This window comes from Poecilia latipinna, unplaced genomic scaffold (assembly GCF_001443285.1).
Source record: "Poecilia latipinna isolate Pla-1442-1.1 unplaced genomic scaffold, P_latipinna-1.0 Scaffold2789, whole genome shotgun sequence".
Taxonomy (NCBI): domain Eukaryota; kingdom Metazoa; phylum Chordata; class Actinopteri; order Cyprinodontiformes; family Poeciliidae; genus Poecilia; species Poecilia latipinna.
The window spans coordinates 8,422-26,856 of record NW_015115405.1 but is presented as its reverse complement, the minus strand read 5'-3'; the positions used below and the strand labels follow the sequence as shown (position 1 = coordinate 26,856).

The 18,435-nt window shown below is 39.9% G+C and overlaps 1 protein-coding gene across 1 annotated transcript in view; it reads left to right on the top strand.

Moving 5' to 3' along the window:
* The window catches only part of LOC106939163 (A disintegrin and metalloproteinase with thrombospondin motifs 10-like), a 58,838-nt gene that overhangs the window by 35,559 nt on the left and 4,844 nt on the right, over nucleotides 1-18,435 (top strand). Inside the window, exons 7-17 of the mRNA XM_015021469.1 lie at nucleotides 1,467-1,550; nucleotides 3,545-3,693; nucleotides 6,464-6,507; nucleotides 6,811-6,916; nucleotides 9,047-9,193; nucleotides 9,399-9,540; nucleotides 11,789-11,896; nucleotides 12,106-12,251; nucleotides 13,392-13,455; nucleotides 13,608-13,710; nucleotides 17,031-17,164. Coding sequence (XP_014876955.1) covers nucleotides 1,467-1,550; nucleotides 3,545-3,693; nucleotides 6,464-6,507; nucleotides 6,811-6,916; nucleotides 9,047-9,193; nucleotides 9,399-9,540; nucleotides 11,789-11,896; nucleotides 12,106-12,251; nucleotides 13,392-13,455; nucleotides 13,608-13,710; nucleotides 17,031-17,164 — 1,227 coding nt within the window. The remainder of the gene's footprint in view (nucleotides 1-1,466; nucleotides 1,551-3,544; nucleotides 3,694-6,463; nucleotides 6,508-6,810; nucleotides 6,917-9,046; nucleotides 9,194-9,398; nucleotides 9,541-11,788; nucleotides 11,897-12,105; nucleotides 12,252-13,391; nucleotides 13,456-13,607; nucleotides 13,711-17,030; nucleotides 17,165-18,435) is intronic.

The window sequence follows — 18,435 nt, the reverse complement described above, 5'->3', positions numbered from 1 at the left end:
GCGTTGGAGGCATAGAGAAGATTAAGCACACAAGAAGAATAAATCTTCCGATTTAATGTGAAGGAAGCACAAAAGCTGTGTCCGAATTCAGGGTCTGCATCCTTCGAAGGACTGGTCTACGTAGGACGGGTCCTTCGAAGGCCGGGAATAAACTAAGACCGGAAGAAAAATATCTATGGATTCGGACAGGTCTAGCCTTCACCAACTGTCCCCGCCCCCACCTCAGCATAACTCATATTGCCAAGCAACCGTGACAGCGCGAAGCAGAGAGCGGAGAAGAAAAAGAAAAAAACGACGGAGCCGAAATTTGTTTTTCAGTCATGTATTACTGATTTCTATTAGTCTTCAACTTTTATAGTGAAGGATGTTCCATAGTAAAAAGGAAATCTCTTAGTTTGATTCTAAAATGTTCAAATGTGTACTGCACTTTTCTACAAGGAATACAAATTATTCATTTACAAATATAATACTCTCCACATCGCAGATAGGACATTACGGTTAAATAAACCTATTATGTTTGAAGGCTTAACTTTAATTAATCAAACCGATGTGCTCTGCTTTGAAATACTTTATAAACCAAACATTTTTCAACCAGACCTGTCTGAATAATATCGGTGTTTAACTCCCACTCATTGGGGAAAGCTAGCGGGAGTTTTTATAACAATGTGCCAGGAGTTAGGCGTTTTCTCTCGGTATACCGAACCTGGAGCGCCCGGCGCTGGCTGTTAACGCAGCGGTAGCAGACAGGTCCGAAAATGTCAGAGCAATATTGCAATTAGGTGATGTATTGATGAACCGAGCAGATATTTGAGATTTACACACTTACATTCTCGCCTAAAAACGTTGTACCAAATCACGTTGTGTCATTTAAAGTGTTATAAAGCTAAATAATTTGTTGCTATTCACCGCCATTATCGCTCTGCCTGAATGCCCAGTTGGAACCCGCAATGAATTATGGGATATCGTGGGCCGTGAAGGATACACCGGACCCATCCTTCAAATCTGGGGAAAAGAAGGACGCATTTGAAGGAGTCTTTGAATTCGGACAGGCCTTGTCGCCACGCTATGATGTAATCGGCCTACAAATCCGTCCTTCGAAGGATGCAGACCCTGAATTCGGACACAGCTAAATAATTTAGTTTTTTAATTTTATTTATTTATTATCTTAAATGCAAATTGTATATATACATATATGTACAGCTTTGACTCTGATTGTGTTGTTTTTTCAGAAAATCGCCTTTTTGTTAGAGTATGTATATTCCAGTTAATGATTAGTTGATTATTATATCTGTTGACGATGGTTTCAATAATCGATTAATTGTGATTAATCATTTCAGCCCTAGTTTAAAGTGGACCGTTGTGTCGTTATTTTCTGTCCCGTTGTTGTCTGGTCTGAGCTGTGCTGAGGTCTGCCGGTGCGTCGGCCGTTTTTAAGACTGGTCTTTTCTTGTTTCCCTGGAGGTCAGGTTGCCAAACTGTTCCATGATTCTAGCCTGGGGAATGCAGTCAACATCGTGGTGACACGACTCATCCTGCTCATGGAAGACCAGGTCGGTCAACAGCTGCATGTCTCTGTCTGAGTTTGTCCTCATAAATCTCTGTGTAAATTAGTGGCTTGAGTGTTGTTTCCTCCCCCCCCCCCAGCGACCTTCGTGTGTGTGTGTGTGTGTGTGTGTGTGTGTGTGTGTGACTGTTATGAATGGCGGCTGTAGTGACGGGAATGAGTGGATGTAAGGACGGTAAGTAGAGAGAGAGAGAGGATTGAACGGAGGTGGAAAAAGTCGGGCAGTGAGGGGAGTTTTGTACCTGTCGCACAGAGCTGCCTTGTGACTGTCGTGTATGTTGCTGTGGAAAACAGGCAGCTCTCAGACGCTTTCCCAGGACGTAGAACAGCTACGAGATGGATTTAAATACTCTGTTCCACACTACTCTGTGTGGTACAGTAATCTCATGTTCCTTTATATTTTGCCTTCAAACAGCCTCGCTTTGTTTTATGCTTTCTTATACAGGTTAGGATAGATCTATGGGCTACACAAAACATGTTCAGCACATTTTTTTTGATGATGAGATTTTAGTGTGCTCAGTTCTGCCTATTGAGCTCCTTTCAGAACAAACTGTTCTGTCACTTTAAATCTAAATAAGCTGTTGCTGGCCACTCTCGCCCCAACTCAACATTTCCACTTGCACATGAAAATGGCTGCAAAGAGATACAACCATACATCTTTAAAAAGCAAAAGTAGAGCCTCCTGCACAACAAACAACAATGCAGCAAGTGGTTTCTGAATGGTAAGACAACAACAAAACACTCGTCTTTTCCAGCAGCCATTGAAAAGCAGAAAAACCAGCTGAAAAAAAAACCAGCAGAAAATTGTTCTGGAACTCAGCTTGGGTTGCTAGGTAACGGGGCTGGGCTTTGATTGGGTTGCTAGGTAACTTGTGACATGTGGAAGGTTTTTGAAGCAAAAAACCAAAAAACATAAATTTATATATTAAAGAATTATTGACTTAAAACAAGCTTCTATATCTTTATGAAAATGTATTTGTAAGTTTGTTTAGATTTTTCTCAACTATAAGATATTTGTACTAGAAAGTAGACCAACTATTCTATTTCAGAGGAAATTGTGAAATGCTTGCTTTTTCAAGGTTCCGCGTTCGCAGAAGCTGATTTTAGTGTTGATTGTAAACTAAAAATGTTACCAAGGAAAGCATGTTCTTGATTTTTAATCCAGCTGAGGTCAGCATGCACCTCCAGAAGAAGCACCGGGACTAAAAACCGCCTCACTGAGCTGCTTGCATGATGTAAGCCAGAGACCGACGGCCACAGGGCAGGAGTTCAGCTCATAAAAGTCCATGACCTTACCAGTGTAGCTCTGGAGATGACTGAACCACCTGCCTGCCTTGTAAATGACTGTATTAGCTAGCCATTAACAGCATGTGGTGGGACTCCTCGGCCCGCTCCTTCGGGTATTACGCAGTGGCTTTGAGGTTTCCTCCTTAGCTGTCTTGTTTAGGAACATTTATGATTCATCGTGCCTTAAAATAATTTCTGGAGCCTCCCGCCCGGATGTGTTTGTTATCTAAATGAGCGAACATGTAAATGTTAGTCTCATTAGCGGCATATTAGCTTTTCTGTGAGGGGGTAGGGTGGGTTCGCCAGTTTTGCTCTGCACAAGCAGAGCAGGGGTTTCTGCAAGAGGTTTCCAAGTCCGAAAAGAAAGTCAAAGCTGTGCCTGGAAAGGGAAAACGATGCCATGAGTGGGCCCAGAGATGAGGGACTGTGGGATGAGACAATTACCAGTTATGTCACCGCATGCATTCCTGGGTTACGAGTTCTCGCCAGCTGTGGCCAGCAGAGCACTCCCTCAGCTCCCACATAATGCGGCGAATCTACACAGTTTTAACAGATAGGAAAGACTAACATAGTGTGAGGGGAAAATAACCTCAGAACGGAGCAACTGTTCTGCATTTAACAAAGCAAAATGCACAGCCTTATTTTTCCAGACGTGCGTCTGAGTTTGCGTTTCCCTCCTTTCTTCTCTTCCAGCCAACACTGGAGATCAACCATCATGCTGGGAAGTCATTGGACAGTTTCTGTAAGTGGCAGAAAACGATCCAGCACCGCAGCAGCAGCTACGGGAACGCCATCCCGGACAACGGCATCGCTCACCACGACACCGCCGTGCTCATCACCAGGTAACGCAAGACAAGCACAGAAGGAAATGTGAAACGGAACCATCTCGACTCATGAATCAACCAGGACTTTAAACATGAGATTTACTTCATTATGTTGTTCCCTCGTCAAAAACATACCTGGAGTGTTGCCTTGATCCTTCCATGCATGTTTGAGAAATCCTTTCATCTCCATGGCAACCATTCAACTGTTCAAAACGCCTGGTTGGATCTAGCTCCGCCTTTGAGACGCAGCTCCGCCTTTGAGACGCAGCTCCTCCTTGAAGCTGCTGTTTCCAAACACTCAGCTCCTTCAGACTAGCCAGCAGCAATTAGCTAACACCTGGTGGAACTGTGCATCTGCTGAACTCATTATAGGAGCTAATTCTCAGTGAAACTCTGGTAAAAACGTTATTAAAGGTCTAATAGAAGAGCCATGTGATGATGACTTCCTGAGTTTGTAAAGAGACAGAGGCCCAATTTCAAGGCGTTAAATTACGAAGTCAAATTCCTTTTAAGTCATATTTTATACATACAGCATTTTTATAACAACTAAATGTAGAACAGTTACTTTACTGTGCTATAAAAAGGCACTATATTCCTGGAAATCATAATACTGCCCCTTCAGCATGTTAATTTTGATGATTTAATCACATAGATTTTATTGTGTTAAAAGCTTTAATGCACTTTATTTTTTTGACGTACTAAATCTCAGAGCGTATCCTTTAATTGTGTCTCTGGTAGTCTACTGCCCCTTTAATTAAAGATGATGGTGGCAGTGTTTTGGTCTGTGGCTGTTTTGCTGCCTCTTCCCATAACTGATGGTATCACAAGTTCTGCTCGTTAAATGAATATCTCAAAGAATAATGTCTGGTCGTCAATATGTGGCCTTAAGCTTGGGTTTTGCGGCAGGATGATAATCTGAATCCACCTTTCAATGTCTCAAAAAATAGTTTTAAGTAAAGGTTGTTGGTTAAATCTGCATACAGTGCTGTGGTCTGACTTTAAACAGGCCTTGCATGCTAAAAACCTGCTAATGTTGGTGAATTAAAGCAACTCTGCAAATGAAAAGGAAAAGAGTTGCCAAGAATGAGACCGCAAAAAGCTATCCAAAGCAAAGCAGGATGTGTTTGTTTTTTCTTAATCTCTGAGGAAAATCGCAGGTGTTTTACAGGAATCAGAAAAAAACTCTCAGCTGTTGTCTGAGAAACTGTTTTTCCACAGTCTCATGAATACATTAGAGAAAATGCATTTCCCTTCTAAACAGATCTTTGAAATCACCCGTCTTCTGTGAGAACAAGCAGAACCATAGACAGGATTCAAACCCAGACACTTTTTGTTGCCAGGCAACTATAGGACCGTATTTTCTGGACTATAACGCGCACCGTATTATAAGGCACACTCTCAATTATGGCGTGATAATTGAGGGTGCGCCTTATGATCTGGTGCGCCTTATAGTCCGGAAAATACGGTAATTTGGCAGAGTATATATGAAAACTACAGGAGAAGATTGTGGCTACTGGAAAAAAAATTCTGGCTTTAATCTTCTGAGATCAAAAGTCAAAATTCTGAGAAAAATAGTTACAATTTTGACACCCCCCCCCCCCCAGAATTTGTACTTTTTTTCCCCAGAATTTTGACTTTTGATCTTAAAAGAATAAAGTCAGAATAATTCTGGTAAATTAAAAAGAAAGTCAAAATTTTAAGGAAAAAATAGTCAAATCTGTTAGAAAAAAATTCTGATGTTTTTTTTCTGTGGCCCTAATCCTCTTCCATTGAAAACTGCTTTCAATTGATTGATAAAATATTATTGAAGCACACAACGGTTATTTTCAAGGCCCTATTTATGTGGCCTGGGGGCTTTAAGTTTGACGCATGTGTACTGAAGGGTCTGTCCTTTAAATTGGCTTTACGGGAACAGTTTTGTTTTTTGCAGACGCTTTTATCAAGCAAAGGGTGGAAGCTGTCCAGACAGATGACTCCTCAGTGACCATCAATGGCTTCCGTCTATTGTCCTTGAAAAGTTTAATCAGTCACTGTCTGTGAAAATGCTGGACACTGTTCAGTATCAGTTGTATTGGGTAAAACTATGTGCAAAAAGAAGGAATTAAAGCATACAGAGATTATGTGTAAGAATATAAGGTTTATATTAAATCAGTTAAAGGTAAAGAAACAATTTGTCCACATACTTTCAGTTTGTTTTATTTTTAAAATCACTCTACAGACTTTTATACTCAAAGTAGAAGTCAAAACAGCCTCTGTCCAGAATGTGTGGGGTCTGCATATATTATGTTAAAATTTTCCCAGAAACTTATCTAGAAGCCAAAACCATCAGAATTAACTGAATAAAAGCTTGAAATGCTTTTATTCAGTTAATAAAAGCATTTTGTTAGCTGAAACCTCTTCTTGGACCTCTTCTAGTTCTGTTTTTGGAATATTTGGAAGAAATAAAATCTTACATTCACAAAAACAACACAACTCTAATTTGCTCAGTCAGTGTAATTATGAGTAAAACAGTTAGTGTAAAATAAATAAAGAAGCTGAACTGACATAAACATGTAAAATAAACTGCAACAATCTTCTTTTCAAATGGTTCAGAAAGTGCAGTTAGGAACTCAAAATATAATGTAAAAAAATAAGTAATAAAACACGACATCGCTCAGAGCACAAAGCATATTATAAGCAATTATAATGAATAGATCTGCCCTTAATCAGCATGTTAACAAGAGTACTTTTGAATACCTCCACCCAAAAAACTGCACATTTTTAAAAAACTGTTCTGTCTCGTCTCCAGGTACGACATCTGCATCCAGAAAAACAAGCCCTGTGAAACTCTAGGTAACGTTCACTCACAGACGTGCGATCTGCACCCATTCATAATCCACAGAGACACAGAGCACAGGCTGTGCCTCTTGTGGGGTACACTGAGCACCACATCCCCACAAGATTAGCCCAACTCTGACCCATAAAGCATGCTAGGTTTGACTCATGAATTAAAGCTAATTATCGGCCTCTCCTGTGGTCTTCATGGCGGCGGAAATTATCTGCGACTGTAATTAACATGAAGATGTGTTGTGCATGTGGAGTGAGATTCATTGTATGGTGAATCTGTGTGTCTGAATCCATGTTGCTGTTTGTCAGGTCTAGCTCCGGTGGGAGGGATGTGTGAGCCAGAGAGGAGCTGCAGCATCAACGAAGACATCGGTCTGGGAACAGCCTTCACCATCGCCCATGAGATCGGTCACACGTAAGTCACTCGTTCACCTGCAAATGGTTTTTATTTTGTTCTGGGTGTATGTAACTTTCACAAAATATGTTTATTCCATATTAATTAAAACTGTTACTATGTCATGACTGGAAGTTGTTCGTTTATTTTTAAACAGATGAGTGGTCATCTGTCTGTTATTCCTATCTCAATTAGATACAGTAAGGGTTCCCGCACTCCTCTTACTCTGCCCGTTGTCCCTCTCACTTTTTTACAGCAGCCGTTGTTAACATGTTGTAATTTGTTTTTCCGAGCCGCCTTTAAACGCAACATGAGCGCTAAAATGTACAGCAGTGACTGAGAAATGCTGCTATGTGTACGTAGCGTGTGTTAGAAACATGGCAGCAAACCAGCAAAAGATCTTTAAGGAGTTTTTTTCTCCCAAACAAACCAAGTGAGTTGATTTAATGTGGTTGAATTCAGGTAATGTTAGCTAAATGATGACGAGCTAATGCTAATGATATTAAGCTTGTTAGCAAAATAGGATACTAGCATTGTTGTTATTCAAAATACTAGTTTACATTTACTTGAACTTTAACCTGCCGGGTCTGATTGCAGTCTGCAAAAATTCCCTGCTCCTGGTAAAAAACAACCAATCAGAGCTGGGAGGAGGGTCTAAGCGCCGTCAATCATTCTCCTGTATGCCGCTCAATGTCCTAAAGGCGGAGAAACAACTTTCAGTTCCAGGAAAACATTTATCTGCTGTCAGCTAGCATTAGGATTCATGGCAGGCTACATTGTGGTGAACAAAACTCTTAATTAAACTAAATCTACAAGTTGTGTCTGTGTAAATTACTGCAATTAGCCATGTTGAATGTTTTTCAGTAACTAAAAGGCTTGTTTATGGTCATGCCACCACTCATTGATTTGATTTAAATTCAGACTTTGATTAGGTCATTGTAAAAGCTTTATATGTATTCTCCTTTCCAAAATTGTTCTGCTGCTTAACCAAGGTTACATAAGCTTAAGCTAGCAAACGATAGCTGGAGCTTCTCCTTCTGCTGGAGTGTTTTCATGGTTCCATCAGGTCTACCACATCCTAAAATGTAAATCTACTCAAATCAAATGTTTTTTCCTAATTTCCAGGGTTTACTGCAATAAACATTGACTTTTAGTGTAACGAGTGCCCTCAATTTTCTCCACATCTGTTGGTAATACATCCTAAATAACATCTCTTCTCTCAGCCTGTTAACTCGGCTTTATTTTACTTTATTTACTGCTCACAAATTTAATTTCCCTGTTCACTTGTTGGCAAACCACATTAACAAGTATTGAAACAGATGGTGGATCCATCAACTGGTCCAATGCGTTAAACAGATTCTTGAATATTTGATGCTGAAAACAAAAACGATAAAATTGTTGTACTTTGTGTAGAAAATCTCTAATTGCTTGTAGCAAACTGAACAGCGCTTCCTCCAACTTTCTTTCACAAACAGATTTTTGTTTCCCCTCTTCCGTAACGGTCAGTTTGTGGATTTTCATTTTTCTCATCGAAGGCTGAACAGCGCTCCATGTCTTCTTTAAAATTTTGGGTTTTGTTTTTTAATCTAAAAATGCTTTAAACTTTCCCACTTTCAGCAATAAGGTAGACTGAGTCTACGTTCACACAGCAGGTTTTGATGATTGATTCTGTTTTGTTTTGTTTGTTTTTTTTCTACATGGTTGATCATATAATTTGTTAAATAAAACCGCAATAAATCTTCTGGGTGTATGAACCCAAAGCGATCCTCATCTGCAGAAGAAAAACGTAGATATCGCACAGCAGCACAGTCTTCACAGAAGTAACAATGGACGTCTATGGATGGACTTTAAAGTGACCTTTTATGCTTCCTTGAACAGGTTAGTGTTTGTAATGTGCAAAGGGTTTGAATAGTTTGCAGGCCAATGTCTAGTCTGTCCAACAGAAGATATCCTCCAACAGATTCTTTAATATTCTGTTTCGTTCCCTTTTGGTGGAATGTCAAAGTTGCAGAGTTTAATTTTTGATGCTAATGTTCTTGGAGTTCCTCTCGGTTATCCACAGAGGCCGGTTTTCTCCCCGCTGCTGCTGCAGGGATTATTAGCCGTCTGCTTGGCCTCAAAGTGTTGTCCCTGTGTGATCATGGGCTTTAGGTTTGGGATGAACCATGACGGGATGGGAAACGCCTGCGGGCCGCGCAGCCAGGAGACCGCAAAGCTGATGGCTGACCACATCACCATGAAGACAAACCCGTTCATCTGGTCGGCCTGCAGCCGGGATTACATCACCAGCTTCCTGGAGTGAGTGAGCCCATCAGATATCTCCTTCCTAGAAATACATAGCTAATTACTGGAGTGCAGGAAAAAATGTAAGAACATGTTTGATGGTTTATATATTCAGACTGCTCCTGTTTTTAATAAAATGTCACATCGGAACAGGGTTTATGTTTGTTGTTTATTTTATGATTAGCATTTATATTTTTCTCCTCTGCTTGATGTGCTGCAGCTCAGGTTTGGGCTCCTGTCTGAACAACATGCCGCCAAAGCAGGAGTTTGTTTACCCCACCACCGCCCCGGGTCAGGCCTACGACGCAGACGAGCAGTGCCGCTTCCAGTACGGTATCCGATCCCGGCAGTGTAAATATGCGGTGAGCACACAAATATCACCTACTTTTATTCATTTCTAAGTTTTATTTAATCACCAGTAATAAATTATTTCACTAATAATTTATTAATTGGTCAATATTAACTGAAATATTGACCCTTTTCAACTACGTCACTTAATCATTTGAAGGCGACGTGACGGAAAAGTTGTTTTTTTTCCCAGTTTATTCATGGCTTCTACGTGTTCGAGTCGGGTTAATGTGTATGTGAATGTAACGCACCTGGTCGGGGCTCATAGACGGCGGGATTTATAAAAGTTGGAAACAGCTAGCTTAAAAACCGACCCGTACTTCCTGTCTGCTGCAAATCCGCGGTTACACTGACGGCCATTATGATTAACAGCTGCTATCTGCCGCCGCCGTATCTTTCCTCATTAAACGTTATAAAATAAAAAGACGAGTTTGATTTCTATCTTTGTCTGTTTGTGCCGCCGACCGCGCGGCACACTATGACCACTTTTACTGGCAAATCAAATAAAAGCGACATCAGGCTGCATACGACTGCTTTTAGCCTACCCTTAAAGAGACGCGTTGGTTGCTTTGTTGTGTTTCACATGCTGGTAGAATTAACTGAAGAAGTGTTATGTTGTTTGTTTTCTTTTTAAAGAAGGAATTGAATTTTTTTTATCTGCGTTTTCTTATGTTTTTGTAATATTGTATGAAAAGGCTTAAGTGGTTAAATGAAAAATCTACGAAATGTTCCAATTTTTTTTATCCGATTGTCAGAATATTCGATGACTAAAGCAGTTTAGTTGCAGCTCTAGTTTACTCACATACTTTAAGTCAGTAGACAGCTGGTCTGACTTTGGACTTCATAAAACACCAGATCACTACTCCAGCTGCAGTTAACGCCTTCTAAATCTCCCCTAAACGCCCTTCCTCGTAACACTCTCAAGGCTTCCGTTATCCCAGTAATTTCTTTATCCTTTCTATACCAGAGTTTTGGATAAACCAATCCTCTTCAGAAATATTTTTTTTGTGGCTTGCCTTACTTGTTGAGGGTGTCAATGACCTTCCACTGGACAAATCCGCAGTCCGGCCCCTGGCTGTGTTGGCCGTCATATTGATCTTAAAGGGGATCTGTTATGCAAAATTCAAATTTTTAGCATTTTTATATTTATATTTTGGTTTCTACTGCTCCTGAAAACAATCCAATTGCTTAAAAATGTCGCCCAGCTGTTGTTTGGAAATAACTTAATGCTATTTTGGTGTCTGGAAAATAAACCTTTTTATTGTTGAGTCACTCTGCACCTAGCAACTCAAGCTGTATAGGGATGTACAATGGCTGCTGGAAAAGATGAAGCGTTTTGTTTTAAAGTGTTTTGTTGTTGACTTGCCACCCTTGCTGCATTCTTGTTGGTTGAGCAGGAGGCTCCACTTCTCCTTTTCAAAGATGTGCAGTTGTATAATTAAGCATCTGTTTGCAGTCATTTTGATGGGTGTAATGGACATGGCCTGCAGCAACTTATTTGGACTTAAAGTGACAAGGCGCCCGTAAGCTGACAAGGCTCATTATCTATGAGGGATTTTGTGAAAAACATAGACAAATCCTAATATGTCCAAGTAAGCATAGTAAGTTGATTTTTAGTTATTTTCCTAATTTCTGGAGCAGATCATTTGTTTTCAATAGTTTTATAGTTGAAAAATGTATTTTATAAATTTAGTATATATCAATCTGTGTGCATTAAACTTATGTAAGTGTGTATGGGTGTCTGTTTTCTTTTACTTCCTAAAATAAACTACTTTTCTGATGACATTTTGATTTAGTGGTATGTTTTTGCATAAACTCTTGTTTTTATGTCATCTTCTCTTTAGCTGTTTATTAAAATGAACTAAAAAAAAATGATTCAGCTCAGCTTCTCGCTCTTGATTCATGTTGCTCGGACTCTCATCTTCAAATCTGTAATGCATAACACATCTTGCAATACTTTCACAGGACAGCGTTCCTTTTATTGCATGGTCAGGATTTTACGAGGCCGCCTTCAGAGCGAACGGACATCTGGAACAGCGTGCGGCTTTATAGACTCATTATTATAGATACTATGTAGTCAGCGTATGTACACAATAAAACATTACCCTAAAGTGTTGACGGCTCTGGAGGGAAAAGAGGTGAAGGTGAATGACAGTTTGTGCCTGTTGATCATAAATAAGACCAATAATATTTCTCGTATTCTCTCTCTTGTGTCCATCGGTTTCTCCGATGGTTTTATTTTTCTCTCTCTGACGCATACAGGAAGTCTGCAGCGAACTTTGGTGCATGAGTAAGAGCAACCGCTGCATCACCAGCAGTATACCTGCAGCAGAGGGAACCATCTGTCAGACTAACACCATAGAGAAAGGGGTGAGCTCTGAAAATAATAATCCAAATTTTACTGGACAATGAATTATTTCAGAAGTTAATAGAGTAAATGATAATATTGTTGTTTTAAGACCATTTTCAACTAATGCAATGGTAATGGCATAATAATGCAAGAATACCTGATGAGTGTTTGTAAATGCACAACTGTGTATTTATGTTTTATAATTTTTTAATCTGTGTGTGTGCTGCAGTGGTGCTTCAAACGGGTGTGTGTTGCATATGGGACTCGTCCAGAGGGGGTGGATGGAGGCTGGGGTCTGTGGTCCGCCTGGGGGGAGTGCAGCAGGACCTGTGGAGGTGGAGTCTCCTCCTCCGTCAGACACTGCGACAGCCCCAGGTACCGCCTACATTGATCCACACTGTAACAAAAACAAAAAACGTGTAAATTATTCTGATGCGACAGAAACTCAAAACAAGCTAATCAAAGACTTGATTGTAAAGTTTTTGAGACTACAAAGAAATTGAAACTGTGGTGGATACGATATGAGGAAGCTGCAGAGAAATATGATGCGGTAGGAGGGAATAAAATAGACGAGAAGAACGCTGGAAATAAGGAAACGGAAAGCAAGCAAAAAAAACGAGATTAAAAAACACAAAATGTAACAATTAAAGCTTAGAGGAATGGAAGACTGACTGACAGAAGCAAACATCCGTCCGCCTGCTGATGTTCAGAGCGTTTGATCACGTCTGATTCAGGGTGATCTGGGTTCTGACTCTTTTTGATTCTTGGTTCCTCGACTCCAAACTGCCAGAAAACGAATCTCCTTTCTTTAGCTCTTTTGTTTTGACCCAGCTGTTCTCTCAGAGAAGCTGATTTCAGCTGTTTGTTTCCTCAAATCTGGTTCATGATCTACATCTCATGATCATGGTTGAGTTAAAAGGCCAGTAGATTGAGAGCTTTGTTGTCCATCTTCTGGCCCCAGTCATTAGACCCAGAGATAATTAAACCTCTTTCCCAGAGAGACCGCCTCTGACATCAGACCCTCACTCTGAATGGTGTTTGTCAAACTTTTACACTGCATATGTATATATTTTTCCTCTTAGTCGTTCCATGAAGAGGGCAATTATTTAAATTAAAGTTCTTCTCACTCTGCAGCAGTGAAGTCCAAATCATTGCAGAATGTATAATATTTTGAATCGCTGTCAGCAGATAGCTCATCTTGAAATTATTAAAGAGGGGAATGGTCTGACCCAAATCTGGGGCCAACGATTTTCTCCTATTTCATTTCAGACTATTATTTTCCACATTTGCTTTGGTTTTACTCAGCAGAAAAGTGATGTAAATATTGAGAAAGCTGCCAGCTACACACCAAACAGATGTATTTTTAAAAGTTGTCTTGTTGTGAAATCGATGTAACTAAAATAAAGTCCAATCAGTGCAGCTAAAGATAAGAATGGAGCCATGAAACAACTGAGCTTTGACGTCGGTATGTGTGCTGATGTAATGGAGGACTGATCCTGCTGTTTTTGACTGCAGGCCAACCATCGGAGGAAAATACTGTCTGGGAGAAAGAAAACGCTTCAGGTCCTGCAATATTGATGTGAGTTTTGCTCAGTCTTTGCGATCAATTCGTCTGCACTCATTCATCTATACTATGAATATTGTTTGTGATTCTTGGCTTGCATGTAGTGTGTGAATGCAGAGAAAATCTACATGTATGAAGAAGAATTTGTCCATTTGTGTCCAATGCAGGAGTGTCCTGCAGGCTGCAGGGACTTCAGAGAGATCCAGTGCTCTGACTTTGATAGCACTCCTTTCAGGGGAAAGTTTTACACCTGGAAACCGTACAGAGGAGGTGAATGTGTTATTTACTATTTGCTGAAACTTAGTGTTAGCATTTATATGTCCATCGTTTTAGCTGCTATTGTCCTCTGCCTCACTGCTTCTGTTAACTTTTCCACATTTTCTCATGTTACAATTACAAACTTCAACGTATTTTGTTACCAACTCAAAATTGTGCATGATTGTGAAATGCAGTGGCGGGCACACTTCCACTAATACGCTAATATGCTAATAGCAGAGCTAATTTTTTGCTTAGCTTTTTAACAGCTTTGCTAACTCTGAATACATTTAACACACTTATGGTGCGTTCACAGCAAACGTGATCTGAGCGTCAGGAGCATCTGGTTTACATTCAGAGTCTATGGATGTGTGTCGCGGCGCGTTTTGTGTGTCTGGCGCTGCACGATCGAAGCATTTTGAGCATTCAACGCGTCAGACGCTGGAGTTGGAAAATCTGAACTTTCGCCGCTTGATGTGGCGCATCAACCAATCAGAGAGACTGAAATCTGTTAATGCAACAGTTTTGTTTCCTCTCCTCATTTTTTCCACCAGCTGACCAAACTGCTGGAGCTCCCCTTGGGTTGCTAGGTAACGGGGCTGGGCTCTGCTGGGGTTGCTAGGTAACAGCGCAGTCCCGTAGACTGTGACTTTTTGAAACGGTTTGTTTTCCAGAAACCAAAACAACATTACATTAATGCCAGAAAACAACTGGGTGTTTTTTTTTTTTTTCCTAAGTGCTTCGGCTGCTTTTACAAGCAGTTGAGACCCAAATGGAAGTAAAAGAGCGTTCAAAATGTTTAATTAGGATAATAAGTTTTCTTTCAGAAATAACCAAACCTCAAAAAATTACACACTAAACACATTAAATGAGGTGCAGAGAAGCTGCAAGGTTCTTTTTTACGCTGACCCGCCTTTCTTGATCTGAAAGTAAAAGATGTCAGTAATTGTAGCAACTTCGTTTTCTAAGCACATTTTACAACGCCAGACTGTTCAGCTATTAAATAAAATGGCTTTGTGTCTAAATTGATTTTCTTAAGTCAAATTAAAAGAACTGAGTGAAAGTCGTCCCAGATGGGACTGATTCTCCTTCTGCCAGCAGTCGTAATTCATTACTCATAGTTTGGTATGATTGTTTATATTTTATGAGGATCACAGACCTTGGAGACTTTACGACTTCCTTCTTAGCATCGCTGGTGCTGCAGTAGAAATTGGATTTAGGTCGGTACATATTGAATTGGATTCACTCAATCTAAGCCTTTTGAGATGTTGTAAATTCTGCACTTTATAAATAAACTGAATTGAAGCGGCTTGTGTGTGTTGAAGCTGCAGACTGTCCCTCTTGTCTGGTGTGCAGATGCTGGCTGCACCCGAAGTTCTCTGCAGGAATTTCTCATTTCTGCTAAATGCCGAACAGCGAAAACTGGACGCGAAAGATAAATAGTTTGACTGCTTTAATTTCGAACATAATGGCTTGCAGAGATAGTCGGCGAAACAATTCCAACACCAGGCAACAAGTGGTCTTTTCATCAAGTCAGCTGATTTTCCAAGAAAAATCCCTTGCAGCTGCTAAAATGGGAAAAGTGCCAATTTCTCTTTTCCTTGTTAAAGTCAAACAGCAGCTCTCCATCTCTTCCGTGGTCAGACTTCCAATTGTGCTTTTCCTCCTTTTACATGGATATCGCTCGTCTTTTTTTCCTTCATTTCCCCATTCTTTCCATCTCTAAATTTATTTAGTTTAGCTTCATGCGATTTCTTCTTGCTTCTATCCTGACATGGAAAACAGAAACAGGCCATCTCTGTCAGTTCAGACAGCCAAGGACAGCTCATTTATTAAAGGAAAAACCTCACTGTTTTTTTGTTTTTCTTGAAACAAGCTGTCCTATGTCAATGTTTTTAGTCCAGCAGTCTTCACGTTCAACCTTCACACTGCACACCTGAAAGCTACAAATATCCTGCCAAAACTCGGCACCACGGGAGTTGTAGTTTTCCGTAGTCCGAACAATTTATTGTCTGTGAGTTTGACCGGTACATTCTCTCTTTCTCTTGCTAGCACAGCCTGTGACTGCCAGCACAAACAAACATGGGATGATGTCAGCATTTGCTCTAATAAGAAACTGTTGATCTGTTTCACACATGAATGAAGATTTGTTGAAACACTGTTTTGAATGAGCTTGTGTTTTCGTAATAAGATATTTTGTTACATTTATTGGCCACTCAGTACTTCCCTCTACCACTCCAAACTGCTAAATACTGACCCTATGGGTAAAGATGACATTTATCCCAAAGAAGTGTCGGGGAAACTGCTACCTAACTGCTGAATTGTAGCATTCAGAGGTGCAGTGGTAAATTTCTAGAATCCGCAAATAGTTAAGTCCCCATCTTAATACCCTTGTACCTGGCTTTTTTCATAGTTGAAATGTCAAATATACTTTAAAGGGGATGTATAATGCAAAATTTACTTCTTTGCACTTTTACTTGGGTCTCTGCCGCTTCTAAAAACAACCAAAGCGCTTAAACAAACACGACCCAGATAGTTTTTGGCAATACATTTGTGTTTATTGGTCTCTGGAAAATTATCCGATTCAAAAACCTCTGGAATGTAACGTCACCTGGAAAGCCCAGCCTGTTACCTAGCAACCTCGGCAGAGCTCCGCCCATCACCTAGCAACCCAGGCTGGTTTACAGAACCCCATCTTATTTCTGTTTTTAGATTTCAGAATGAAGAAAAACATTTTTCAGAAAAGATGGACGCATTTCCTTATATGGGATGTTTGCATTTATGGAAAACAAAAAAGTATATAATTTCCAACTTTTAAAAAATCGGAAACAATATTAGTGTTTTTAGTGTCATTTTGTCATGGAAAGTCAATGTATTACATAAAATACCAGCATTTATTTATTTGTATTTAAAACATGAGTTGATTCTTTAACATTTTAAGCCAGTTACATTTAAACCTTGTGTAAGGTCCAAAGAGCCAATTAAGCCACATGTTTCTTTAGAGTGGAAATAAAATAAACATCTAGAGAAACTGTAGGAGTAGCTAAAGATTAGGGAGCTGATCACCAGAGAGAAATCATCTAAATACCATAGGAATCATGCAGAACGTTGGACAGCAGTTAAGAATCTATAGAAAAGGGTAGAAATAATTTTTGACATCCTGTTTTTAATCAATTTTAGTTTCATTTTCCTTCAATATTGATGATGTCTGTTTCATTTCCACTCAGAATTTCCTGAAACAACAAACAGAACCTCTCCTAAGCGTGTCTTCTCTGTCTTCTATGTGCATTAATGCTTTGTGTGCTGGTTCTGTTGCGTTGTGCGGCGTTGTCCAGGTGGGGTGAAGCCCTGCTCTCTCAACTGCCTCGCCGAAGGATACAACTTCTACACGGAGCGAGCTCCCGCCGTGGTGGACGGCACGCCGTGCCGAGACGACTCTCTGGATGTTTGTGTAAACGGAGAGTGCAAGGTCAGTAAGAAGGATTTTGTTTAAACAAATCCATGCGAGCATTTGGTTTGAGTCCAATAAAAGTCACTAAAACGTGAGTAAGCCGGTTTAAGTCGAATCAACAGGAGATTTTCTTGATCTTAGTCACTTTGAAGCCTGAACAGCTGCGGCCGTCTGGTTTACATGCTGGCTGGTGTTGCTCCTCAGAATCAGCTGCTCGGATGATAAAACTAGATGTAACTTTGGCAGCAGACTCAGATTCACATTAATGATCTTGATCCCAGCTGTTAATGAAAACAAAATGATGCCAGTGTGGTGTACTTTGATGAAACGGAGTCCACCTGCTGCTCACAACAGAGATTCATTAAATAATTGCTCGTGCTTTTCCTAGAAATATAACAGTGAAACAGTTTGTACTTCAGCCCTTTTAGGTGTGTAAATAAGAAGCACTTCAGACATTACTAACATCCTAATCTCTGTCTTCCAACCTTTTTAACCTCACCTTAGCTCCTCTTTTTAATATGACTCAAAGGTTTGTTAGATTATGGAGAAGAGGTGGTCTGAAATCCAAAGAGACGGTTGTGTTTATCAAAAGTCCTCCTTTTTTCTCTTCTGCTCTGCTCTGCTCTGCAGGAACTCGGTGACCTTCCAGCTCAGTTGTTAGTCTGTCTGCGCTGCAGGCTGGCTTTCATTCCCTGCACACTTATTTTCTGCCCTTTTCTACTTTCTGACTTCCTTCACATCTACTTTTTTTTTTTTCTTGCAGTTTTTCTTTCTGCAGTCCAGGCTCTCCTCTTTTTCTATTTTAGCCAGTTTACTTGTGGTTTATGTCCACCTGTCTCTTGCTTTAACATCTGTTGTTAGATAATCAGAAGTTTTAGAAAAGTGTATCTGAAAATATGATCTAGTTTATTCACTGTGGATGTTCTGGTTAATGGAAGTTAATGGAGCAAATGTTTGCAGTAAGAGAGCAGGAGCATTTCTGTCTGAGGTTTGCTGTTTTCCATTAGTTTCTCCTCATTAGTTTCGCTGGAAGAATAGTATGAAATTTGATTTACCTCAGATTTGATGCAAAGATGTTTCCAGGTTTCAATAACTGTGTATAAATAAACCAAAGTCACAAAATCAAATTTTGCCTGCATGATAAATTGTCCCAGTAATATTGCGATAAACAATAATATTGTTATTTGGAAACTATCTTCAAGTAATATAATGATAATGACATTATAATGTAAGTAGACCCTTTGAAAGATCAATAAACTAGAACTGGAAGGCATTTTGAATATCTAGAA